Below are 26,771 nucleotides of genomic sequence, written 5' to 3'. Positions count from 1 at the left end.
AACAGAGTCCAGAGGCACCTTTAAGCTCAACAAAGTTTTAGTCAAAGTGTAAGCTTTCATGTGTACTCACATTTCCTCAGGCACAATGAAATGGGAATTATCGGTTCATGTATATAGGCAGAGGGAGAGCCATATATTAGTACATAATGTAATGTAGATGTTTAACAGAGTCAAAAACCATACAGAAACAGCAAGCTAAGTTATAAGGGCTGAATTCCTAACAATCCCTCATGTCATGTCATTTTATTTTATTTTTATTGGGAATAATAGAATTGAATAGTAGATTTTAATATAATAATTAGTACAATGTAAGTAATTTGGATTGGGAGAGCAGAATGTATGCTTTTGAGAGCTGGGTGAAATGTAGTAATATAGGTAAAGGTAAAGGTATCCCCTGTGCAAGCACCAAGTCATGTCTGACCCTTGGGGTGACGCCCTCTAGCGTTTTCTTGGCAGACTCAATACGGGGTGGTTTGCCAGTGCCTTCCCCAGTCATCACCGTTTACCCCCCCAGCAAGCTGGGTACTCATTTTACCGACCTCGGAAGGATGGAAGGCTGAGTCAACCTTGAGCCGGCTGCTGGGATTGAACTCCCAACCTCATGGGCAGAGAGATTCAGCATGTCACTGCCTTACCACTCTGCGCCAGTAATATAGTCACAGTTAATTATACCCCATTCTACCATTGGGAGGGGAATGGTAGAGGACAGGAAGGCCTGGAGGATCATTGTCCATGGGGTCGCGATGGGTTGGACGTGACTTCGCACCTAAAAACAACAACAACAGCAACAACCATTGGGAATGTATCTGTCCATTAATCGCCAATCTTGACATATTTATTCATTATTATTATGTTTGTCCCTCAGAATGGAACCTAAACAAATAATAGTCATATAAGGCCCTTGTATTGGTGTACTGATGTATTACTCACCCACTACTTATATATGTGTGTAGTGAAAAATTCCCATTTCATTGTGTCTGAGGAATTATGTGTGCACACAAAATCCTATACCTTGAATAAAACTGGTATTAAAGTTGCCTCTGGGCTCTAACTTTGTTCTTCTACTTCAGACCATCATGGTTACTCATCTGAAACTATGTTCTACAAAACACAACATCTTCATTGAAAATGATATGTATCTTTTCCAAAGGCTTCATAACATTTTAGAATTATACTAAAGTTTTTAGAGAGTTGATGTCAGTCTGCCCCATCGCTTTTGACTATACCAGAAAGACTACAGAGAGTCATAAAGAAGAGTTGTCTACTTCAGGCTATCACACTAAAGAGTTATTTTTGTCTTGAAGAGACTGGAGGTATCACCAGGTTCATAATCTGTCTCAGAGAACTCAAAACCCTGCCTAAATAAAAATAAATTAAATGTCTCTTTTCCCTTCTGCCCTCTCCCTGCCTAACATGTCATTGCTGGCTTTTTCTAATAGACTACCAGGCTGCAAAGAAGATTGGCAGATATGAAAAAGTGGGTGGACTCGGCTCTGTTCACCATAAAGATGTTGAGAATGTTTAACAGATGTTCCTCGCTTTCACACGGAGTATAAAATATATCTAATCCCAGTATTAAGAGCCTCTTGTGGTGCAGAGTGGTAAGGCAGCCGTCTGAAAGCTTTGCCCATAAAGCTGGGAGTTAAATCCCAGCAGCCGGCTCAAGGTTGACTCAGCCTTCCATCCTTCTGAGGTCGGTAAAATGAGTACCCAGCTTGCTGGGGGGTCAACGGTAATGACTGGGGAAGGCACTGGCAAACCACCACGTATTGAGTCTGCCATGAAAATGCTAGAGGGCATCACCCCAAGGGTCAGACATGACTCGGTGCTTGCACAGGGGATACCTTTACCTTTAATCCCAATATGCTTGTAAAAAAGCATTTTACTAACCTGATTTGATGTCATATAAGACATGAGTTGAGTTATAGTTTTTATCCCTACTTTAAATATTTATATTAATAAGTTTATTAATTGCCAGTTAACACATTATTAAATGACTAAAATAACAAAAATTCAAGTGGGTAGCCATGTTGGTCTGAAGGAGCAGAACAAATATAGAGTCCTGAGGCACCTTTAAGAACAATAAAGTTTTATTTGAGGTATGAGCTTTTGTGTGCATGCACAATTCCTCAGCTAAAAACTAACTAAGTTCCACAGGGCCACACTTCCACCAGTTGAGACCAGGATGAAATGCTGTCTTCTTCTGAAGTGGACAAGTTGCTAGGTTCAGTCAGGGCGACCACCTGCCCCCTCGACCCCTGTCCTTCTTGGCTCCTCAAGGGAGGTGACCAGATGATAGGAGGCCAACTCAGAGACATCATCAACTCCTCCCTGAGTATGGGAGAGTTTCCTGAGCGGCTCAAGGAGGTGGTGGTCCACCCTCTCCTGAAGAAACCATCACTGGACCCGCTGGACCCTACTAACTACCGCCCGGTGTCACATTTAGCGTTCCTGGGCAAGGTGGTGGAGAGGGCGGCAGCGGACCAGCTCCTGGCATTCTTGGAGGAAACTTCAGCACTCAATCCATATCAGTCTGGCTTCTGCCTTTGCCACGGGGTGGAGATGGTTTTGGTTGCCCTGCTGGATGACTTCCGTCGCCAGCTGGATAGAGGCGGGTCAGCCGTGTTGGTCCTTTTAGACCTATCGGCGGCCTTTGACATCGTGGACCACGAACTGTTGGTCCATCGCCTGGCCGGTACGGGGATACGGGGCACAGCCTTGTGCTGGATACGCTCCTTCCTCCAGAACTGGTCCCAGAGGGTTGCTGTGGGGGAAGAGCTCTCGCGGCCCTATAGACTCTCTTGTGGACCTCCCTCAGGGTGAGGTCCTCTCCCCCACATTGTTTAACATCTTTATGCGCCCTCTGGCCCAGCTGGTACGGAGCTTTGGGCTGGGTTGCCATCAGTACGCTGATGACACCCAGCTCTATCTCCTAATGGACGGTCACCTGAACTCCCCCCCGGAACCATTTTCCAGATGTTTGGAAGCGGTGACAGAATGGTTTGAGCAGAGTTGCCTGAAACTCAACCCCTCCAAGACAGAGGTCCTGTGGCTGTGGGGAAGGGGGCGGGAACAGGCAGCGCGTTTACCCACCCTAGCAGGGGTGCAACTTACCATCGTGCCCCAAGCTAGGAATTTGGGTGTGACCATTGATGCCTCCCTGACTATGGAGGCTCAAGTCAAGAGAGTAGCAGGCCAGGCATTTTCCTACCTTCACCAGGCCCGGCTACTAGCACCCTACCTGTCCCCTGACCACTTGGCCACAGTGATCCATGCGACAGTCACCTCCAGAATAGATTTCTGTAACTCGCTCTACCCTTGTCCCTGACCCGGAAACTACAGCTGGTACAAAATGCAGCTGCCAGGGTCCTCACTGGAACATCTTGGAGGGCCCACATCCAGCCGGTGCTGAGGCAGCTGCATTGGCTGCCAATTGCTGCCCGGATCCGGTTCAAGGTTTTGGTTTTAACCTTCAAGGCGATACGCGGGTTGAGACCCACATACCTGAGGGACCGCCTACTGCTCTATGCCCCCCGCAGGGCCTTACGCTCTGCGGGTGAGAACCTGTTGGTCATCCCCGGCCCGAAGGAAGCGCGCCTAGCCTCGACCAGGGCCAGGGCTTTTTCAGTCCTGGCCCCTACCTGGTGGAATGAGCTCCCGGGTGATCTGCGGGCCCTGCGGGATTTGTCAGCTTTCCACAGGGCCTGTAAAACGGAGCTCTTCCACCAGGTTTATGGTTGAGGCTGGGGTCAGTGAATCAGGGACATCGCTTCCCCCCTAGGAGTTGGAGTGTACGCTACTCCCTTATCCTTTCCTCTTCACCTCTTTGATAACGGGGGAGGCATGGGATTTTTAGCCGTCATGTTAGTGTCAGGAATCAGGCTGAGCCCAGCCTGTGGAGTCCCAAGTGAAAGCACATCCGAAATCCAACAGTCGGTTGCAAATTTCCAAGAAGAGCTTTATTAGGCAAAGTCCACAGAAAGCTAAAGCAGGCCAAGATCTTCCTAAGCAAAGATCTTGATAATAACAAAGTACAAGCGAAACGGGTGGGGTAGATATAGGGTACACCAAATAAGGGAGGGGTGCTCAGGAGATTCGGCGGGAGAGTGGGTAGAGAGACAAAAAGGGGTCCTGTTCTCAGGCTACCAGATGGCCAGGTGCCTTATCGGGGAGATGGCACATTGTTGAGATTTGGCTGTCTCCGCAAGGACACTTACAGTGAGATTGATACAGTTGTTGGGCCTCCTCGCCCGCTGGGAACAGGAAGGGAGGGAACATCTCAGAGGACAGGTTTATTGCTTTATGGCCTTGGGTGAGAAGAGGCCTGAGAGAGCAAAATATGCAAGAGCAGTCGGGAACAGGATGGCATGAACCAGGGGGGTCATGACACTCGCCTCCCCTTAAGGCCCCCCCCCGTCCCCCTCGCCCTCAAGCCCCTGCAGCTACGGGGGCAGGGCCCGGCTTATCGGGGAAGCGGGAGTGGAATTTGCGGAGGAGAATCGGGGCGGCGACGTCCTCCGCGTCCACCCACTCATTGTCAGAGTCAGGGAAGCCCTTCCAAGAAACCAAGTACTGCAATTGCTTGCGGAAAAAGCGAGAATCGACAATGTCGGATAATTCGTAGTGCGTTTCTTCCCCCACCATGACGGGGGGAGGTGGACGGGACTGGGGGTGCCACTTATCAGGTGGGGGAGCCTTTTTGAGCAGGCTGACATGAAAAACCGGGTGAACCTTGCGGTAGGTTTTTGGGAGCTCCACCCGTACGGTGACCTCGTTCAGCACTTGGGTTACCTTAAAGGGGCCCACAAACTGGTAGCTCAGTTTCTTGCACGGCCGCCTGTTTTTGAGGTTTTTTGTGGAGATGTACACCTCATCCCCCACCGCATACGCGGGGGGGCGCTGGCGTTTGCGATCAGCCCACTTCTTGAAATCAGCCTTGGCCCTTTTCAGGGACTCCGTTACCTCCCCCCAGGCCTCCCGCACCCGGGTTGCCCATTCGTCCACCCCAGGCGGGGAGGCTGTGGGATCACCCGGCGGTTTCACGAGAGTGGGAAAGGGGGGCGAGGCGTAGCCGTGAACCACTTCAAAGGGGGCCTTCCCCGTGCTTGAGTGCGGGGCGTTGTTGTAGGCATACTCCGCGAGGGGCAGGAGGGAAACCCAATCGTCCTGATGGTAGTTCAGGAAGCAGCGGAGGTACTGTTCGAGCACTTGGTTAACCCTCTCGGTTTGACCATTTGTGGCGGGGTGATACGCGGAGCTTAGCCCCCTAGACACTCCCGCCAGGTCCATGAGGGCCCCCCAGAACTTGGCGACGAATTGTGCCCCCCGGTCGCTAATCACCTTGCGGGGGAAACCATGTAGGCGCACCACGTGGGCGACGAACAACTCAGCCAGGCGCTGCGCAGTGGGCAACCCTGGGCAGGGGACGAAGTGGGCCTGCTTCGAAAATTGGTCCACCACCACCCAAATCACCTTTTTCCCCTGGCTGGGGGGCAAGTCGGTGATGAAGTCCATGGAGATGATCTCCCAGGGGCGGTCGGGGATCTCCAGGGGTTTAAGGAGGCCCTGGGGTTTACCCACCCCCCGCTTGTGCGCGAGGCACACTGGGCAGCCCGCGACGTATTTACCCACGTCACGGCGGGCCCCCGGCCACCAGAACTGGCGGCGAAGCAGCCCCCAAGTTTTTAGGAAGCCAAAATGGCCCGCAGCCTTGCTGTCGTGGCACAATTCCAGGATTGTCTTGCGCATCGAGGCGGGGACGTACAGGCGATCCCCTTTGTACCAGACCCCCTCGTGGGCACGAAGCTGCGAGCGGAGGTCGGCGAGTTGCGGGTCCGGGCCCAGGGCCGAGCGGAATTCCGACAGGGGAATTGAGAGCGGCCCCGTGGGGGGCCCTGACGGGTCTGGGGGGGGGCCCTGGGCCGGGCGCCTCGCCTTGGTCTGGCTGCGGGTTTGAGCCAAGAGCCCCAACTGCTTGGGGGTAAAGACCGTGTCCACCCGGGAGGGGCGGTGTTCCCCCGGAAACATGCGGGAGAGGGCGTCCGCCATGAAATTCTTGCGCCCCGGGATGTGGACGAGGGTGAAGTCGAATCGGGAGAAAAAGTCCGCCCACCGAATTTGCTTCGCGCTGAGCGTGCGGGATTTCCGCAGGGCCTCGAGGTTTTTGTGGTCGGTCCAGACTTCGAAGGGGATGGGGGAACCCTCTAGGAAGTGCCGCCAAGTGGACAGGGCGGTTTTGACCGCCGCCGCCTCTTTTTCCCAAATGGGCCAGTTCCGCTCGGTGGGGGAGAACTTGCGGGAGAGGTAGGCGCAGGGCCGGAGCTTGCCCCCCTCCCCCCTTTGGAGGAGAACCCCCCCGACCGCCTCGTTGGAGGCGTCGACTTGCACCACGAAGGGCTTATCGATCTCTGGGTGGGCCAGGATGGGCTCGGAGGTGAACAGGTGTTTGAGGCGTTCGAAGGCTTGCGTGCATTCCTGGGTCCACGGTAGTGGCGCCCCCGGACGGCCGTCCCTGGCCCCTTTCCCCTTGGTCTTTAGGAGATCGGTGAGGGGTAGGGTCACCTTGGAGAACCCTGGGAGGAAGTCACGGTAGAAATTGGCAAACCCGAGGAAGGATTGAAGCTGCCTACGGGTCCGGGGAATTTCCCAATCGAGGACCGCTTGGACCTTCGCGGGGTCCATCCCAATCCCCTCCCCTGAAACCCGGTAGCCCAAGAAGTCGACCTGGGGTTTGTGAAACTCACATTTCGGGAGCTTGGCGTACAGCTTGTGATTCGCCAGGCGGCGTAAGACTTCTCGGACGAGAGCTGTGTGTTCCTCCTCCCCCCGGGAATAAATCAACACATCATCCAGGTAGACCACCACCCCCCGGTATAGCAAATCATGCAAAACTTCGTTGATAACGTTCATGAACACGCCCGGAGAGCCGCTTAACCCGAACGGCATGACGAGGTACTCGAACTGTCCCAATGGGGTGTTAAAAGCCGTTTTCCACTCGTCCCCCTCGGCGATGCGGACCCGGAAATAAGCGTCTCGCAAGTCCAGTTTGGTGAAGATGCGCCCCTCCCCCAGGCGGCTGAGCAGGTCCTTGATGAGGGGAAGGGGGTAGGCGTTGACCCTGGAGACCGCGTTGATCGCTCGGTAGTCGGTGCAAAGCCTGAGGGTGCCGTCCTTCTTTTTGGCGAACAGGACTGGCGCTGCCATGGAAGAGGTGGCCGGGCGGATGAAGCCCCGGGCCAGGTTTTTGTCGACGAAGGCGCGAAGCTCCCGAAGTTCCGCCGGGCTCATGTTGTAGAGTTTGGCCTTCGGGAGTTTGGCCCCCGGCACCAACTCGATGGCGCAATCCGTCGGGCGGTGTGGGGGCAGCTGGTTGCATTCCTCCTCCGAGAAAGCTTCAGCGAGGTCGCGGTAGCAGGCCGGGATGGCGTCATCGGGGTTCGAATAGAGGCCCATCGCCCGCAGCCAGGGGTTGAGCATGGCTGGGCTCTCGGACCACGGGACTACGGTCCCCGCGACGGCCACGGGCGGCGCGTCGGGTTGGTCCCGATACCAGAAGTGCAGCTTACAGTTCGGGTGGGAGAAAACGAGGCGCTTCTTGTCCCAATCGATTTCGGGGCGGTGAAGGTCCATCCAGTCCATGCCGAGTAGGATGGAGAAGCCGGCAACGGGGGCGATCGTGAGAGAGATTCGTTCCCAGTGGGACCCCAGATTCAGGGCCAGGACGCTGGTGGCGTGACGAATGGCGTCCCCCCCAACCGGGGCGCCGTCCACCTGGCGCATTATTATCGGCTTGGCCAGGTCCTCCTGGCGGGCGACGAGGGCCTGCGCGATTCCGGGGGTCACCAGAGACGTAGAACAGCCGGAGTCCACGCAGACCTGGACCTCCACCCGGGTATTGGCCTCCTCGTTGATTAGTACCGCCGGGAGGAGGATGGGGGGTAGGATTCGTCTTGGGGGCGCCGGAGTGCCGACAGGGAGGGTCCGCCGAGGGGCGCCCGGCATGACGGACCGTCCTCGTTTCCCGAGCTGTCCGACTGGGAGGACTCGGGGCTGGTCTGGGAGGAAATCTCCGCCTCCGTCGCGGGGGAGACAGGAGCGAGGAGCGCCCGGGTCCCCCCGGGCTTTCCCGCCGATTTGTCGGACGGACGTTGGCGATCGGCCGGGCGCTTGTCCGGGGGGCGCTGGCCTCTATCCTGCTGGGAGGGGGTTTTGGATTTCGCCAGGCGCGTTGGGCACACCGAGGCGAAGTGTCCCTTCCCCCCACACTCGTGGCAGAGTCCCGATTGTTTGCGCCTCTCCCTATCTGGCGCACTGGTCGGGGCAGGCTGTGAGGCCATCAGTTTCGGGGCACTTGGGGTCTTGTCGGATCGCGACGAACGGAGCAGGCGGGCCGCCTCCTGGCGACGCTGGTAGGCACGGTAATTCGCGAGGTTTGTTTCGATCACTCCCGCGGCGTCAATCCACTGCTGGAGGTCCCCGTCCTCAGGTGGCCCCCGGTTGAAAATCCCGTCGGCCACTGGGCGGTCTAGGCCATCCAGGAAGGCGTTGATGATCTGGGTCTCGTTTAAGGTAGTGATTCGGTCCGAGATGGCCCGAAAGTCGATTACATAGTCCATCAGTGGCCTCCCCCGTTGTTTCAGCTTGGTTAGTGCCTCCGTCGCCTTCCGTTCACGGAAAGGGTCGCGGAAAGCCGTACGGAGGGCGGCCCTGAAGGATTCTAAGGAGGTGGCTGCCGCCGTCCCCCTCTCGTACTGGGTGACCCACCAGTCCATTGCCTTGCCCTCTAGGTTGCAGCCCAGCGTGCGCACTAAATCGGCCTCGTCCGTAAACGTATCTCCCCATTCCGCCAAGAAGCCATCCACCATAATCAAAAAATAGGTGAGTCTCTCCAAAGTACCATCGAACTTCACCTTGAATTTCCGGCCCCCCAAATTGTCGTGGCGGCCGCCGCGGGCGGCCCCGTTGTTCGGCTGGTTGGGTGGCTGCAGGGGGACCGGCGAGGGCGGCGGGGCGAGCGGCGGTTGAGGTTGGGGCTGGGGAGGTGGGGCGGCTGCGGCAAGCGGAGCATAGGTCCCCCTCCTCGGGGCTGTCGGATGAGTCCAATCCTCGGCCAGGTGACGATCGCGGGGCGGTGGGGCCGGGTTCGGGGGAGTGGGGGTTCTCGTCGGGGGTTCCCCCCAGGGGCCCGACAGAAACGTGACGGGGTCCTGGCCCCCCGGCCGGGAACGTGATGGTGAGGCATCCCTCCTCCGACGACGAGGTTCGTGGTGAGGGGGGATCTCTGCGAAGGCTGCGCCCCGATCGGGTCCCGGCTCGAGCTCGGGTCCGGTGTCGACATCTTCCTCCTCCAGCCAGGTCATGGCTCCGGCTGGACGGGAGTAGGTCAGGTGTTTGGGGGGAGCGAACGTCGAGATCAGACCCGTGGTCGCGGTCCCCCCTAGGGTGTCTAGAGTCCCGTACCCCAGAGACGGGGTGCTGTGGTGTTTGGGCTTGACAGCGGGGCCCACAGGGGGGCGCATAGCAGCTCGGGTGGCCTGGGCAGCTGGATTGCCTGGTAGCGATGCGGGAAGGGAGAGTCGGCCTCTCTTCTCCCTCTCGGAGTCGGGGGGGGCGCTCCAATGCTCCCGACGGGACTCGGCTTGGCGCAGGGCCGGGCGAAGGGCTTCGTTTTCTCGTCGTTGGTCCCCCACGCGTAGCATCAGGCTCTCGAGTTCTTCGACCGGGACAAGTTGCTGGGGCCCTTCTCTGGTGAAGTCGACCCCCACCTGGCGCCCCATTTCGACCAGACGGTCCGCATCTCCTGGGTCGCTGGGAGGGTCCTCGTCCTCTTCCTCGAGGGAGGGTGGGGGCGATTTCCCCGCCGCACTCGCAGACTCCTTCGTGGGGCTCTGGCATGGCGGGGATCGGTGGTCCTCGGTGTCGGGGGGGCGTCTCCGGCTCCGGCGTCTGGAGGGGTGGTCAACGGTACCGTGGTGGCGCCGTCCTCCGCCCGCTCTTCGATGGGAACGTGGATGATCAGGCGTTGCCGGCCCCCGTCCGGGGACTGTTCCACGATGTCTAACCCTGAGTCCTCCGGGGCTGCCGCGGCCATGGGAAGCGAGGCGCACCAACGGATGGATTAACAGGGAGAAGTGGTTATTATCAATTTGTCAGGAATCAGGCTGAGCCCAGCCTGTGGAGTCCCAAGTGAAAGCACATCCGAAATCCAACAGTCGGTTGCAAATTTCCAAGAAGAGCTTTATTAGGCAAAGTCCACAGAAAGCTAAAGCAGGCCAAGATCTTCCTAAGCAAAGATCTTGATAATAACAAAGTACAAGCGAAACGGGTGGGGTAGATATAGGGTACACCAAATAAGGGAGGGGTGCTCAGGAGATTCGGCGGGAGAGTGGGTAGAGAGACAAAAAGGGGTCCTGTTCTCAGGCTACCAGATGGCCAGGTGCCTTATCGGGGAGATGGCACATTGTTGAGATTTGGCTGTCTCCGCAAGGACACTTACAGTGAGATTGATACAGTTGTTGGGCCTCCTCGCCCGCTGGGAACAGGAAGGGAGGGAACATCTCAGAGGACAGGTTTATTGCTTTATGGCCTTGGGTGAGAAGAGGCCTGAGAGAGCAAAATATGCAAGAGCAGTCGGGAACAGGATGGCATGAACCAGGGGGGTCATGACAGTTAGTAGATTGATGTTTTAATGGGAATTTTAATGGGATTCGTTGTTGTGACACGCCTCGAGCCTGTTGGGAGAGGCGGGAAATAAATCAAATAACAACAACAACAACAACAACAACAACAACAAAACTACCATGGGCCTTCCCCCTTGACTCCCCCCTTTTCTTTCTGATTTCACATGTCAGTCCCCCTCCCACATCTATAGAATTCAATCATGCCTGTAGCTGAGATGATTAAAAAGGCACAGAGGGCTGTGGAAGTGGAAATCAGCATGGAAATAATTTTTTTTATTGTTTTCTATCTTATGATGGTTTAAATGTTTTTATGTGTCATGAGCCACCCCAAGCCTGCTGGCAAGGAGGACTGGTCTAAAAGATGAAATATAGTTCAAAAAATATAGAAAATGGGTTCCTCCTTTTCAGGTCCATCTGTTCTGCATATGCAGTACTACAAAATTTGGGTGGTACTTTTCTGTAGACGCAATATTTCTAATCCCATTGTGATACCTGCTTGTTAGAAGGAGGCTACTGAAATGCCTTCTTGTTAGGTCCAGTAATTGTGACATTGGAGTGTATACGGCAGCGAAGTTGGCATCTGGGTTTGTTGCAAGCTCTAGTACTAGCATCCATGTTCACATTCGATGCTGCATTGTTGTGGGTGAGGAGTTGTTTGAGATTGGGGGGGCTGTCTGTGTGAAAGAAAATGTTTAACCCCCAGTGCTTTGGAAAGAGAACTATCATTATCCAGTAAAGGTTGTAAGTCACTGATTATGCGTTATACTGTCTTGAGCACAGAGCTATATGTAACCACTAGTTGTGTTCTGTTGTTTTCTTCTTTTGGGTCTGTCTTCTGACAGGTTTTCTCTTGGTATCCTTCTGGCTTTGTTAATCTGTTCCTTGACCTCACTGGCTGGTTACTTTAGTCCCAAAAAAGTTTGTTGAAGATCATTTAGGTGGGAATCTCTAGCCATGGGATTGGAGCAGATGTGGTTGTAATGTAGGGCCTGGCTGTATACAATGGATTGTTTGGTATGTTTAGGATGGTAGCTAGAGGCATGCAGGTATGTTTGTTGGTCAGTAGGCTTTTGCTATAAAATGGTCTCTAGGCATTCATTGTTTATTTTTACAGTAGTGTCCAGAAAATGTATTTCTTGTGTAGATTGGTTCATTGTCAGGTTGATAGTGGGTGAAAGTTATTGTATGCCTGGTGGAAAGTATCCAGGGCTTCTTTACTATGTGTCCAGATGATAAAAATATCATCAATGAATCGTAGGTATACGGGAGGTGTGAGTGGATGAGCATTCAGGAAGCGTTGTTCCAGGTCTGCCATGAAGATGTTCGCATATTGAGGTGCTATGGCTGTACCATTGATCTGAAGGAACAAGTCATCACCAAATCTGAAGTGGTTATGGGGGAGAACAAATAGTCAGCTATGGCGTTGTTAGAAATGGTATTCCTAATGGCTTGTAATCCATCTATTTGTGGGATGTTGGTATACACATCCATGGTGGCTAAAATGGTATTCTCTGGAAGGTTGTTCAAAGATTGTATTTTTCTCAGAAAGTCTGTGGCGTCTCGAACATGACTAGAAGCCTTGGTGGCATAGGACCTTAGAACAGAGTCCATATAGCCAGATACCCCCGTGGTAATAGTGTTTATGCCTGAGACAATTGGGCATCCTGGGTTTCCAGCGTTGTGGATTTTGGGTAAAAGTACCTGGACGCGATTCCCTTGGTGTGCCTGAAAGGATTTTTTTCCTGAATGTATGGGGGTAATTCCTTGATAATCTTGTGTATTTCTTTTTTATATTCCTGTGTAGGGTCTGCATCTAGTTGTTTGTAAAAGGTGGTATTTGAGAGCTGTCCTTAACTGTAGTTTATATTGATTTCAGTAAGCCTTTTGAGAAGGTTCTGCATGATAGTCTTGTTGGAATGTTGGTAAAATGTGGTATGGATCCTATTACTGTTAGGTGGATCAAGAACTGTTTGACAGATTGCACCCAAAAGGTGCTTGTAAATGGTTCATCATATTCTAGGAGAGGATTGATGAGTGAAGTGCCTCAGGGATCAGTCCCGGGCCCTGTGTTGTTCAACAAATTCATAAATGATTTGGATGATGGAATAGAGGGGATGGTTATTAAATTTGCAGATTAAAGTGGGAAGGGTAGCAAACACACCAGAGAATCAGGAAAACTGACAATCTGGAAAACTGAGCTAAAATGAATTTCAATTGTGAAAAATGTAAAGTTCTGCACTTAGTTAGGAAAAATCAAATGCATCACTATAGGATGGGTGAGATTTGTCTGGGCAGTAGTACGTGTGAAAGGATCTGGGTGTCTTAGCAGGCCATACACTGCACATGAGTCAGCAGTGTGACTCAGTGGTTAAAAAGGCAAATGGGATTTGGGGCTATATTAAAAGAAATATAGTGTCCAGATCATGTGAGGTGATGTTACCACTTTACTTTGCCCTTGTAAGACTTTACTTGGAGTGCTGTGTTCAGTTTTGGGCACCACAACTGAAGAAAGTTGGATACAAACTGGAGCATGTCCAAAGGAAGGCTACAAAGATGGTGAGAGGTTTGGAGACCAAATCACTTGAGGAAAGGTTTAGGGAGCTTGGTCTGTTTAGCTGGAGAGAAGATGAGTAAGAGGTGACAACATAACCATCTTCAAATACTTGAAGGGCTGTCATATAGAAGAGGGAGCAGAGTTGTTTTCTGTTTCCCCAGAGGGTTGGACCAGAACCAATGGGTTGAAATTAATTCAAAAAATTTTTTCGTTTAAACATCCAGAAGAAGTTCTTGACATTTAGAGCAGTTCCTCAGTGGACAGGTTTCTTTGGAAGATGGTAAGTTACCCTTCTCTGGAAGTTGTAAAGCAGGGGCTAGATAGTCATCTGACAGAAATGCTGATTTTATAAACTTAGGCAGATTGTGAGTGGGTGGGCAGGCAGGGATGTGCCAGTGTGTCTCTTGTGGCCTTTCCTTGCATACCCAGGGAATTGCTAGTTGCTGCTATGGGACGGTAGGTGAATTTCCTCCAGGCCAGGCTGGATTCTGGAGATTTTTGTTGGAGGGAGCACTTGGGCATGAAACTGGGGTCACTGTGGTTGAGCAGGTAGTTATGAGTTCCTGCATTGTGCCGGGGGTTGGACTAGATGACCCTGGAGATCCTTTCCAACTCTATAATTCTGTGTAAGGGATGCCGATCACATCCCCCATAATATAAATTCCCACCTTCTCTCATCTCCTGGGAGTAAAAAACGAATAACTATTTACACATCATAGAAGAGGATCTGGCATTTAAACGTTTTGTACCTTTTGTCTCCCCTTCCTCCAAATCTGAAATGATACAACTACCTTTAACCCAATTCTTCACATCTTTATTCGAAAGTACTTTTGGGTTTTCAATACAATGCACTCCCAAGGAACTATGACTAGCTGCCTTAGCTGCCTTAGTCTTTTTCTGACTTTTCGTATACAATCTACACGCCATAGGCTCATTGCTCATCTTTTCTGCCTCTTGCTCTTTTAGTTCATTTGCCTTTAAGATGACATTGCACTGTTTGACATTGCTAAAATTGTAGGTACTTGTTTGCAATAAGTCAAGTCAGTGTAAAATTCAGCTGTGTACACAGCTGAATGTTTCCAATGGATATAAATTCCTTTTCAATTAGAATTCATTCACTATTTGCTTGAGAAATTTTCCCTTATGTCTCACTATAGTAATAGTTTTTCCCATGAGGGTCTATCAATATTTAATGTCAAGGTATTCTCTTAAACTGTAATGTGAGAGGACTCAACAGAACCTTTGAATTATACATAGAGCAGGTGAATGTGAGCAGTATTTTTGTAAGTCCAAAGTCATCAGTGAACAAATTTCTGGAAAGCCCTATGAAAAGCCCTTACCTATGGATGAGCTTCAGAAGAAACTGAACCAAAGGCATGATGCAAGGCCCCGCAAAGTGAGATTCAAAATCTCATCTGCATACAGTGGCAGGGTCTTAAAGCAGGTATATGAAGATGGACAGGAACTTGAAATCCCACAGGAGGAATATCCTCATCGTCTTCGACAACGAAACTTTGAACCCAGAGAACATTTGTTTGGGATCAGAGAAGCCCAAGAACCAAGGCTTAGCCCACCACCTAAACTGAATGCTCAAAGGATCAGTGTCTTCAGAGAAGGGAGCAAGTATACCCTCACAAGTAGCCCTTCACTCCTAAATGAATATCAGGCAAATGATAACCGTATGGTAAGTAATGTTTGACCAGAATTTATGTTTATGAGAGTTTTAACCTAGTTCAGTTGGCCATCTGTAATTCAGTTTTTAAATTTTATATTTATCAGCTGGCTTCATAGCACTTTCCCCACCTGGAATATGTGAATAACATTGAGTTAAATGTAGGCGTAAAGAAAAAGGTAGGTGATACTTTGCATTGCTGATCACTTTTTGCAAATGTATGGACTATTGAGGGCTAAAAATTATGGACTTTTTATGAAACTGGTATCAATTAATTAGGGTGGTTATAGACTATATTGGCACATAGTCCTTGCCCAGGAATCTTTTGTGGAATCGAAATGTTTATGCATATTTCAGATTAAATATTTCAATGTACATCATGTCTACGTCATGACACAAAGTCAAACACATCCCACTAGCCAGGTTTGGTTGGTTACCATTCAAAAAACTTCCTGCTTTGTTGCCTGTCTGGATCTACACAAACAGGATGGCACCTTGCATTCTGGTTGCTGAATCACAAATTGCTCAAGCCTACTGCATATATTTGATCAATCTTCGAGATTACTATACATTTACAAAGACAGATATGGCAGGTGGAAACAGCTTAAAGTCCTCAAGCTGCTCCTTTTCAAAACAAAGCATTTTCCATTCTGTGATGTTTAGATAAAGATCTTGTTTCCTTTGTAATATGAAGCAGAAGCTGAATAAAGTAAGAGGCAATAGAATGCCACAAAATAAGTGGAAAAGAGACAAAGGCAAGGGGATAGCTAAGTATATTTTCTGCAGTAGTCTGTATGATGAGCACTCTGTGAACTTTGCAATCAGTAGTAAGGAAGAGAATGCCAGGCTTAGGAAACTGTTTATTCAGACTTTCCTTGCTGTTGAAAGTGAAATCCAATAAGGGCCTCTGCAAAGTTCTGCAGCATTTCTTCATTGAAGACCTCAAGCATTTTGCAAAACACGAATGAACTAAAAAGCAATAGTATCATTGTGGTCCTGTCCACAATAGAATGTGTTTTGATGTCTATTCACATGTATGGAAATGAAGGCAGAATAAGTTTAATGTTGCCAACCAAGGCTTCAGGCCTTTGATGTGGTTGAAGACTCCTATTTTCAATTCATGAAAGTATTCAGAATCTAAAAACACATGAACCACATTACTTTAGATAAATTCATACTGGGGAAACTCCAATGGAAAACATAAGACAGGGCAGAAGCTTTTTCTACTTTGGATCCATCCTGTTTTATCATTTCCCCTTCCTAAATCCATAGGCTTCTCACTACAGAAAGTAGAGGGTCTCTTCTGCAGGCCAATTGTGATAATTCCCAAGTATCTAATGTTAAGACAATTTATTGGGGCTAATTATCATATTGCTCCTTCGATTACAGAAAATTTCATTTTAGACTAGCAAACCTAAACTAATAAAGTATGAGAGCAAAGTTGAGTGTAATCATGAATATTGATCTGATGGAAATTTGAGTCCAGATTTGGACAACTCAGACCTAGGCTTAAATTTTCCTATCTACATCATCAATATCGTAATCTTTTGTATGTCACAGCATTTTTTAACATGATGCAGGTAGATTACACTGAGGTGCCAAATTGCAGGTGCCAAATGCGAGACTTTTTAAATGGAAGGAAAAGTTAGTGACTTCATGGGGATTTGACCTGAAGTGGATGTCTTAGCTTTACAGTATTGCCCTTTGGAGCTTGTTAAATAACTCTTGAGCTTATAAACAAATTTCGCTTACACATATCCTTTTACCCTTTCAGCATCCCCCCATTTTAGATTTTGGCAAGATTATCATCTACACCAGCAATCTGAAAATCATCAGAACATCTATGAATAAGAAAGAGTTGGTAAGAAAACTTATTCAGAATGACAGTGTTGATGACTGGTCCCTTATGCACCGTGAAGGAAGAGGAGAAAACAGTAGCAACAAAAGTGACAGGGACATGAAGGACACTGGACAGCCGTTTGCAGCCAACCAGGATATGCAAGTAAGACTCTGGATTTCCCACTCTGTTGTAGATGTGTAGAAAATCTTAAACATTATTACATCATTGACAGTTCCAACCTTTCCCACAAAGTCATCAATCACTTTCAGAATGAAATATAATGAAACTGATTACAGCAAACTTCCTAAATTATAATTGGTCAAGAAACCCCAATGAATGGCAATACTCTAATCCCAAAGCAATATGGAGGGTTTTTTCCAGACTGAGCAACCCAGAAGGCAGATGATTAGCATAGAACAATGAGTAGATTCAGCCCCTCTGCTGGGGTGGACTGATCATTTAGCTTACCATGAAAGTTGCTGATACAGCACTGCCCTGGAAGGAATAAGCCCCAGGAGTTGCTCTGTTCAGGTCCCTCAGCAGCTAATATTGTCAGCTAAACGACAGCTGTCAGCTCAACAGTTGCTTTGTCCTCCACCATCACCCCACTAGAGGCAATGGGTAAGCTGATACCCTTGGTCAGTGCTGCTGATTTGTTCTGAGCTTAGTAGGCCCTGCAGTGTACCATAGAACAGCTCAGCTTGGCTTGTTCTTATGCTCCTTAAGTTTCCTGTTCACACCACCTGTGATCCTATTTGTCACCTTTCTTTGAATCTGTTATAGTCCAAAGGTGGATTGGATTGAACTGCGTAGATCCAGAGCCATATGGGTCCCTAAATCATTCCATTTTATGATGACATCATTGTCATGTGTCAGGGTATACATGAAGCCAAAATGAGTTGTTATCCTTATCTATTAGTCCTCTTAATATTTACAAAACTGGCCAGGGGGGTGGAGCGTTTTGGGGTGTCTGAGCTGGAATACAGGCCAATCAGGATGCGGCCAGCTTTGCGGATTGGGCCGGCCCCTACAGCTCCTGCCCTCCATTGCCAGCCGCTCGTTGCTCACCTCACACACATGCTTGGCTGCCAGAGCACCAAGAGCACAGAAGACAAGGTGGCGGTGACAGCGACCAACCTGCCTGGTGGGGCCATGAGGCACAGCCCCACATGCTTAGGGCCCTCCTGTGCCTGCACCAAAGAACAGGCCAAGCCAGCCACTGACAGCACAGGATGTGAGGCGGCGGCACAAAGCAACCTGCCCTGTGTGGCCATGAGGTGCCGGCCCCACATGCTGAGGGCACACCTGTGCTTTCGCCAAAGAAGAGGCCGAGTCGACCGCCGGTGGCATGGGAGGTAAGGTGACGGCGAGCAACATGACCAGCGTGGTCACAATCTGCCTGCCCTGCCAGCTCAGGGTCACCACCGGAGCCTACTGCACAACCGACCCTGCGCCCATAGACCGCCCTCACAAGGCCTGCCGCCACTGCTGGGAATACCATGGGCCTGTTGCTGCCTCACGGGTAAGCTGGCAGCTTCCCGCAGACCCCACAGTGCCCACCAGCCCCCATGTGAACATGCTTCTGCCCTGCCACCTTCAGGGCTAGAACATGGGTGAGGGGGCCAGAGGTCTCCGGCGTCCTGCCTCACACTGATCACCGGCTGCCGGCTGGCTCTCTCACAGTGTGGGGGGCCTCCCCAGACTGATGGATCACTTCATCCGCTATGAATGTGCCCCTCAAAGAGCTTTTGTTCCATTTTGAGCCATCCCGCCAAAGGAGGATCCTTTGGCCAGTCCCAGCGCCCCCTACTTGCCAAGGCAAGCTCCCCCCATCACTGCTTTGCCCCGGTCTCATCCTGTGATTGTCCCTGCGTGAGTGACATTGACTTGCCTAATATAATGACTTCTGAAATATATAATCATGTGTTAAATTGTATCCTCCGTTTAACTGTTATAGTGTGCTCTGGGCACATTTCTGTCGGAGATGCTATGGTAACTAATTGCCACTCGGAAAAGGGGCACGACGCTGGGCTGGCTGGGACAAATCATTGGGATGGCAGAAAGTCTCTCACACGACAGTGCCTCGCCTTGCCTCACCTCACCTCCATCCGCACCTCCAGGGGCCAGGGGCCTGAGGGCCCAGGAGAGCCACCCTGGAGAGGGAGATGCATGCCAGGTTGCGCCTGCACTGACCCGAAGCCGTGCTGGAGAAACAGCGAGGCAGGGAGGTGACAGCCCCCAGGAGGAGGTACTTGGTGCTCCTCCTCTGAGGTCAGGCACCAGCCGGGTGGCACTCGGAGGTGGGGGCTGGCCTGAGGCCATCCTTCCCCTGATGAAGTACCCTTCTTGGCCCACGCTCCTGTTCAGGGCAAGGCTGAAGCTTCAGTTTGCAGGTAGTGAGAACAGTTGGGCCTGGCCCCGAGTGTGCGAAAGCTGAGATGGGGCAGCAATCGGCATGAAGGAAGGACCCAGAAGACTCAGAGGAGGCGTGGCATTGAAGGGTCCCGGGAGGCATCAGGGATCCCCCAGCCCCTCCCTCTCCTCCAGTGAGGTTGCCGGGAAGCGCCTCCATGGCTGCCCCTTGGCACCCTTTCACCCCTGGCGGCCTTCTCCGGGGAGGAGGCAGGGGCGGCTGCTGGGAGGGCGGCCCGAGGGAGCAAATCCCCTGCCTTTCTGCTGCTAGCGCCCACTGCCTTTTATACTGCAGCGGGCTTCCCCACGAGTGTCTGACATGAATCAAATCACGTCGCCCTGACCCAACTCTTGTCTTTGTACTGGTCTGCTTGGGCCTGGTTTGGCTTGATCCTGATGGATGGGGGAGAAGCTTTTCCCTACACCATTTTCCCCAATCCAGAGGGGCCCATTTTGCCCAAAGTTTGCTGATCTTGGAGTGGCCCTATTTGATCAAAGTGTGCTTAGTCTTGCTGTAGCATTTACTGGAACTTTCCCGGCCCCAGCTGCTTTCTTGCCTAGGTAACCTGTGAGGGGGGAGGATGGAATATGGTTCGACCATAAAGCTGACTGCAAGTTGACAAATGTGCTATTTGACTCTATCTACTGGTTGTTGACTCTACCTTCCATTCTTCTGAGGTCGGTAAAATGAGTACCCAACGGTAATGACTGGGGAAGGGAATGGCAAACCACCCTGTTTTGAATCTGCCAATAAAACACTAGACATGTCACCCCAAGGGTCAGACATGACTCGGTGCTTGCACAGGGGATACCTTTACCTTTACCTTTACCTTTACTGGTTGATGTTACACATATCCAGAGCTATTAGAACATACCAGATCGAAATTGTATGAGTACAGGCATCATGAGGAGGAACACATGGCATATTTATATAAAATATTTGCCTAACCACACAGTATGGTTGTGAAAAATATCTAATATTCTCTGGATGTGTGTTCTGTATATTTAAAATATTTTTGACCAGTAAGGAAAGCTGTAGAGGCCAAAACACATCTAGTTTCATACAGTTCATCAGATATACCCATCCACTAGGAATGCTTGTAAGTTGTACAGTCTTAGATTCAGACACCTGATGTTTTTAATCTTACATATGTGCACACTACATAATAAATAAATATATTTATTTATTTGTTGTAGTTTGATCCTTAATCTAAAAGGAATAGGGTTGTGAACTCTGGGTTGGGAAATTCCTGCAGTTTAGGGGATGCAACCCAAGGTTGGAGAGGAGAGGGACTTCAGTGGAGTATAACACCATAGGGTCCATTCTCCAAAGCTGGTAGTTTCTCCAGGGAAACTGATCTAAACTGTAATTCTGGGAGATCACCAGCTCCTGCCTGGAGGTTCGTAACTCTTCCAGGGAATCATGTGGCAATTACAGATTCCCTTCAGATGCAGCTAGTCTGTTTACATGCAGAGGTCAGAAAGGAATCTGTGGGCTGGATTACCTACCAGACAAATGTTGGTTAGTGATGTTCTAGAGCATTTGAAAGTAGCTGATCCTGATGTTTTACTATCCCTAACCATGTCTTTCAATGCACCGTGATGCAGTTCTGGCAGCTGAATTACTAGACCCCTTTGATGACTTTGTCAGAGCCAGTTATCCTATTCCCTGCTTGCCTTAAAGTGTTCATCAGAACTAGACATAATGCAGACATCTCTAGGAGAAAAATGGCAAGTTCCCTCTGTTTGCTCTTCTCTGCGTAATAAAACCATTGCTTTTTCTGGGCAAGGGCATACTACAGGTCCAACCCACTGGGATGAATAGATTCTGCACTCTTTGTAATGTTAGAATTTTGCCATCATTCTTCTCTTGAGTACTCATGGATTAATTAATTAATAAGGGACAAGATACTACTGAAGGAGGCTGCTGCTACTGTATTGTGAAGATTGCATAACAGTACTGTAAGACCCCTAGTTTTAATCGGGAACTATTTATCCCCCTGCTAAAAATTATCTGGAGATCCTGAGGGTATATGTAGAGGAAACAAGAACACATATCTGTTTCTAGCTTGCCTTTTTTATGCTTGGCTCCTCCTGGGTCTCTTATAGGAAATAAAAATTGATTATTGACTGAAAAGCCATGTTTCCTGATAAAATACTGTGCTTCACCAGATTTGTAAAGCTGCCATAAAGCATACTGTGGGGAAAATTCAGAGGACAAAACAACCACTGTTTTTCTTTTGGATGTATACAGACGGAGGGGTGTGTATGAGAGAGACTTTGCAGATTGTGATAGGAAGGTAATCGCTTTTACACAAAGAAAAGGAAATGGTTCATTGTGAGTGTGTGATAAACTGACACAGACAAATACAGTTAGGTATTATATTTTCCATAGGTCAAACAAATCACAATTTAAAGAGAACCTGAACAATTTTTTCTCTGTTTTCCAGCTTACGATAAACCAGCCCTCCCACCTTTCTCAGGTAGGTGGGGAAAATTACAGGCTATTAAGCCTGAGGTATCTGCCGATTACAGTGTAAGATCACAGTGAAAAACATTTATCATTTTGCCTGTTTACTCAATGTGAAGTGCTATCTCCTGTTTGCATGCTAATCGAGGCTGCTATGAAACTACTTCAGTGAAGTGCCACCCTGGACAATTGCCTAGATGTTCCTACTGGAACATTTTTCTGGTTATCTGTAAACATGTTGGGGGAGAGATGTATACTTTCAATCAAGTTCATACTCAGGAGTTCCAGATTCTCTCTGAAAACGTCAGATTGAATGTAAGAGGCTGTGTTTCCCATTTCAAAGCAACCAGTTCATTTCTATTCTCAGAGCCTTTGAATACCAGAAATATAGGGAGAGCATCCAAAACTGTACCACTTCTAACCTGCTCAGTTTCCACCCTGCATCTGTGTACATCTTGGGAATTTCCTCATTACTGAACCAAACTGTGCTCCCTCGGTGAAATGCTGTGCTGTTACAAGATTCTAACAGGGCCTTGCTACATGTTATGCAGCCTTGTGTTAGAACCTGGCGATCCTTCCATTTTACAGTTCATTTCCAGGCAACAGAGACCAGTTCCCCTGGAAAATATGGCTGCTTTGGAAGCTGGACTCCATAGCATCCACTGAGATCCCTCCACACTCCAAATCCTACCCACACCTGGCTTCACCCTTGAAATACCCTCTGGGTATTTCCCAACCCAGAGCTGGCAACCCTACTTGGAGCACAAGGACTCCATATCAGATATAGGGTGAGAGTTTTGTTTGTCGTTTCTGCTTTTGACCATTGGACATGGAGTGAAACAGCATCAACACCCCCCCCCCTACTGTTTTCACATCTTCAAAGCACCTCGTAGGCTTTTTTGTGAAATTATGTGTAGCCACATAAATAATGCGATTCTGCCAAAGAGTGAGTAACAATTCCATGGGATAGTTTGAGGATGAGAATGCCACGCTGAAGCAGGTTTTCTGAGTTTTCTGAGCCTGCTGGATTCTGGGACCATTTCCACATGGAGGGCTAAAATAGGAGTAGCCTCCTGCTTGCAAATGTGAGATGGTTTTACCTTTGACAATGTAGCTTTGTGGTCAATGCAGAACACACTATTAAAAAAAACTCGGAGCAGGAAATGGAGAGTGGAGGGTGGATGTGAGGGCGAGACGCCTTTCCCCCTCCATACAGGCTTGCCTGTTGTTGCTCACCAACGGGATGCAAGATAAAAAGTGGCAAATCTCTTTTTGCGATTTCCCTCATCGTGAGGGAAATCTGGGCAAAACGTGAGCCAGCTCCTCAGGATCCAGGATGCCAGCAACCAGAGGCTGTTCAGGGGCAGATTCATCATGTGGAAACAGTCTGAGAATTGTCAAGAAATTCAAGTCTGTCAATCATTTCAAAAACAGGCTGGGTGGTACTCCACAGTCCCGCCTTTTGAGGGCAATCTAGTATGTGTGAATAGTGTTTAAAAAATCTTTGCCAAAGAAATTCCAATTATGGAATAGAAATGCTGATAAGAATGACCGGAACATTCACTCACATTGCATTTTGTGGGGCATGGCAATATTTGTAGTGAGAGGTTGGCAAGGAACTGAGAGGCACTGATATAAGCAGAATATTTGAGCAAGCAAAAATGTGAAGTTCAAATGACAAGAAATGATACATGATAGAATTTACCTTGTGCATTGATTTGGTTTGGATTAAAGACTCTGTGAGTTGCTCATCAGCAAGGCTGTTTTGACTGGCTGGTCCTTTCCATCACAGGAAGGAGAAGATGAGAACAGCTGCACCCAGTGTAAAGGATCTGGCTCTGCACCCTGTTCTGTGTGCCACGGAAGCAAGTTTTCAATGCTAGCAAACCGATTTAAAGAGTCCTACAGAGCTCTACGATGTCCTGCTTGTAATGAAAATGGCTTACAACCCTGCAAGACATGTGCTCCTTGACTGTTCTTCTGCTTTGGCTTCTCTGGGCTTCCATCATTTGTTTTCTGGTTGGAGTGGGAAAATGGAAACCTTCTTGGGGTTTTTTTGTGTCTATGTAGCTTCTTCCATCTGATGCCTACAAGAAGCAACATGGATGGTTTGTAAACAGGGTACAATGTTCAATGAAAAGGCAGCCATTTTGGAAGACTTGCATTCCACAGGACTAAAAATGCTGTTGCTCTAATTAAATTCATCAAGTCTAGATAAAATTAAGCATCCTTATGTCCCAATTATTTCAACGAGTAAGATTTAAATTTAGCTTCCCAAGGGAAATAACTTGAGTCTGGGCTTAAGCGTTAAATGCAGCTAGATCATGTACTGGCTTTAATTCATCTATTTAAGTGTTATAAATCCTAAATTGTTACATGTCAGTATCAGTGCATACACCACTGGCAACACTGGTACTTTGTAAGGAAGCAAAGAGAGACAGAAGGTTTTGCTGCTGCAGAACTATGGTTATGTGGCTCACAATTTGTGGTTATGTGACACAGAATCTCCTCTTTGGCCCACCCTTTCAGTAGATATTGAGTTTATACACTTGCAGGTGGACAGTTAGCTTGTAATGCATGGCATGCAGTCATCTAGATTTTGTGTATATTTAGGCCTCTTGTGCTTTCTTGTTTCTCTTGGTGTTAGATAATGAGTGCTATAGGGTAGGGCCTGTCCTTGTGCACCTTGTTAGGACAGCAGCGTGCCAATCTTTAAAACAGCTTCTAGGTACCACTGATACCAAATGCAACTGTGCTTCAACCAATGAAATAAACCATGAGATGTTGGGGGATTACAACTGCATTTGCTTAGCAAAGCATCTTTTTCTGCTTAATGTGCACAAATATTTTCAATTTATAAACCATTTTGCAGTTAACTGGACATTGATTCTTCCAGTGGTACATGAATTTTTCTATGGATCTAGTTCATTTGAAATGTATTGTTCTGAAAGAACACCAGTTCCCCTGCCTCCCCTTGTTTGATTTAGGCAACATTAAAAAAAAATTCTAAAGACTATAGGGGAATGGGCACACCAGTGCAAATGAAAACAAGAAGCTGGAAGAAAAAAAGAAGAGTTTTAAGGCCATATTCACATACAGGAGCCCAGTGTTTTTAATGGAGAAGTTCTGCATCTCCTAGGATTTGTCAACAAAGAGAAGTCCAGTTCTTTAAAATTAATCCCCTGCTGTAATTTCTAAGCCTGTGAACTCTAATTAGTTGAGACAGAGGAGCAGGGCTGAATATTTAGTGTACTATCACTCATAACAACAGGATTTTTATAAGCAGAGAGAGAGAGAGAGAGAGAGAGAGAGAGAGAGAGAGAGAGAGAGAGAGAGATTTCTCCAAAAGCCTATCGTTTATTGTTAAGTCAGTTACTGTCAGTGCTGCCTTTTCTCGTATACAAGACCCAAGAGCCTTGATGAGCTAAGAGATTTCTCATATTCTTTATGTTGCTGAGGCTGCAAGCCTAGGCAGACTAATTTATGGCAAAGTTTGTACTTAGGGATGTGTCTGTTAAAAGATTTCTTGGAAAAAAGTATATTATTAGTCCTAAAGCTATCATACGTCTAAGAACTGCCTGGATTCTCCAACCCTGAAATTCACTGGTGTGTGTCCCATTCATATAAATACAGCTCTGTGAATGCATAACTACATTAAGATTTTTATTTTAATTTTTAAAAAGTAGCATAGAAGTACTCGGTATTTTGATGAACATAATATGGGGTCTGCTTTGGATGTTATCATTTCATCCATATGATTCTTAAAGGTTACTGTGGCATTTACCAAATTTTCTGTTTCTATCAGTCTCACATTGCTGCTTAAACATCTGTGCAGAGTACAGATAGGCAAGAAGCAGGGATTCAGCAGCCTTTGCTGGAGAGCTAGCTTGGTGCAGTGGTTAGGAGTGCAGACTTCTAATCTGGCATGCCGGGTTCGATTCTGCACTCCTCCACATGCAGCCAGCTGAGTGACTGTGGGCTCGCCACAGCACTGATAAAGCTGTTCCGACCAAGCAGTGATATCAGGGCTCTCTCAGCCTCACTTACCTCACAGGATGTCTGTTGTGGGGAGAGGAAAGGGAAGGCGATGGTAATCCGCTTGAAGACTCCTTCAGGTAGAGAAAAGTGGCATATAAGAACCAACTCTTCTTCTTTATTCTTCCAAGAGGTGACTTCTTTACATCTAGTTTGAGTTTCAGAAATTAAAATGATACGTTATTGGCAGTAATCTAACCATTCAAAAGAACTCTTAAGATGAAATACATATTAATTAAGAAAGCTAAGAGGCAGGCCATAAACATTGTTAAGAGTAAATCGTAGAGATTCTTCATCTGTGCACATTTGCATCAAGCTGTTTTGGCTATAATACTGAGACTCCATTGGAACTTCAGAATCCAAATGAGCTTCCATTTCATTACTTGTCAGAGACAGCTGTGTACACAAAAACCTCCATGTTGGGGGGGGGATACAATCCTCCATCATTGGCTGGAGGAGACGTAGTGACTCTTGAAAACCTTGCTTAAATCGGAGCATTATTTATTCTCCAGGCATCACATCCTGTGTTCCTAAATTATTTCTGGATCGGTGTTTGAATATTTAATTGTGGCTTATTGGCATTCTTTAAAAAGTTGCTTAATTTGCATTCTTACACACATTCCAGCCATGCAGTTATGCAGGTTGCTTGCATTTTCTTAAGAGGGGATTGTGATTTTCACTAACTGTACCCACTTCAGCCCACTGAGCCTCCCGTCCCAAATATTGTACATGGGAGTCCACAGATCCTTGGGAGCAGCAGAGATCTGCACTAGGAGGGAAAATTTCTCTTTAAAAAATGTAACTCTTTGGAACAGTTGACTGGATACAGAGCATTTTTTGGAAATGATAAGAAATAATACTTACTACCCAGTTAAATAGTTAGGATTGGAATATCAGTATATTTTGTGAATGTGTTTAAATTAGCATTTCAGTGTTTTTGCTTGAATCTGTCCATTAAAATATAGCTAAAATGAAATACACTTTTTTTTCTTTTTTTGGTCAATGGCATACTATTCATGTCTTTTTGGGGAACTATTTTGACATCTGCACATCCTTTGGTAGAAACATGTTTTATACAGTCATATATAAATGACAGGCTCTCCAAGGAT

At 48.4% G+C, this 26,771-nt stretch overlaps 1 protein-coding gene across 2 annotated transcripts; it reads left to right on the top strand.

The window, feature by feature from the left end:
* The first annotated feature begins 14,467 nt into the window (after positions 1-14,467).
* GRXCR2 (glutaredoxin and cysteine rich domain containing 2) lies at positions 14,468-26,539 on the top strand. Of its 2 annotated transcripts, XM_077326968.1 has the most exons (3): positions 14,468-14,926; positions 16,680-16,907; positions 23,420-26,539. In XM_077326968.1, the coding sequence occupies exons 1-3, from the start codon at positions 14,576-14,578 to the stop codon at positions 23,597-23,599; spliced, it is 759 nt and encodes a 252-aa protein (XP_077183083.1). In that variant the 5' UTR covers positions 14,468-14,575; the 3' UTR covers positions 23,600-26,539. The 2 variants fall into 2 exon arrangements, 1 of the variants encoding a protein (XP_077183083.1); XR_013229281.1 differs by lacking the exons at positions 14,468-14,926; positions 16,680-16,907 and adding an exon at positions 21,586-21,640 and having other exon boundaries at positions 23,420-23,513.
* The last annotated feature ends 232 nt before the right edge of the window (positions 26,540-26,771 follow it).

This window comes from Paroedura picta, chromosome 3 (genome assembly GCF_049243985.1).
Source record: "Paroedura picta isolate Pp20150507F chromosome 3, Ppicta_v3.0, whole genome shotgun sequence".
NCBI classification, from domain to species: Eukaryota; Metazoa; Chordata; class Lepidosauria; order Squamata; family Gekkonidae; genus Paroedura; species Paroedura picta.
This window is presented reverse-complemented; position numbering and strand designations above follow the sequence as displayed.

What these genes read in the sequence shown, in the direction of transcription:
- GRXCR2 (XM_077326968.1), top strand. Translation starts at nt 14,576, where the DNA reads ATGGATGAGCTTCAGAAGAAACTGAACCAAAGGCATGATGCAAGGCCC. An exon ending in ATAACCGTATGGTAAGTAAT is followed by an intron (nt 14,927 to 16,679) that starts GTTTGACCAGAA and finishes TTACCCTTTCAG; the next exon opens with CATCCCCCCATTTTAGATTT. An exon ending in CAGCCAACCAGGATATGCAA is followed by an intron (nt 16,908 to 23,419) that starts GTAAGACTCTGG and finishes TTTCCATCACAG; the next exon opens with GAAGGAGAAGATGAGAACAG.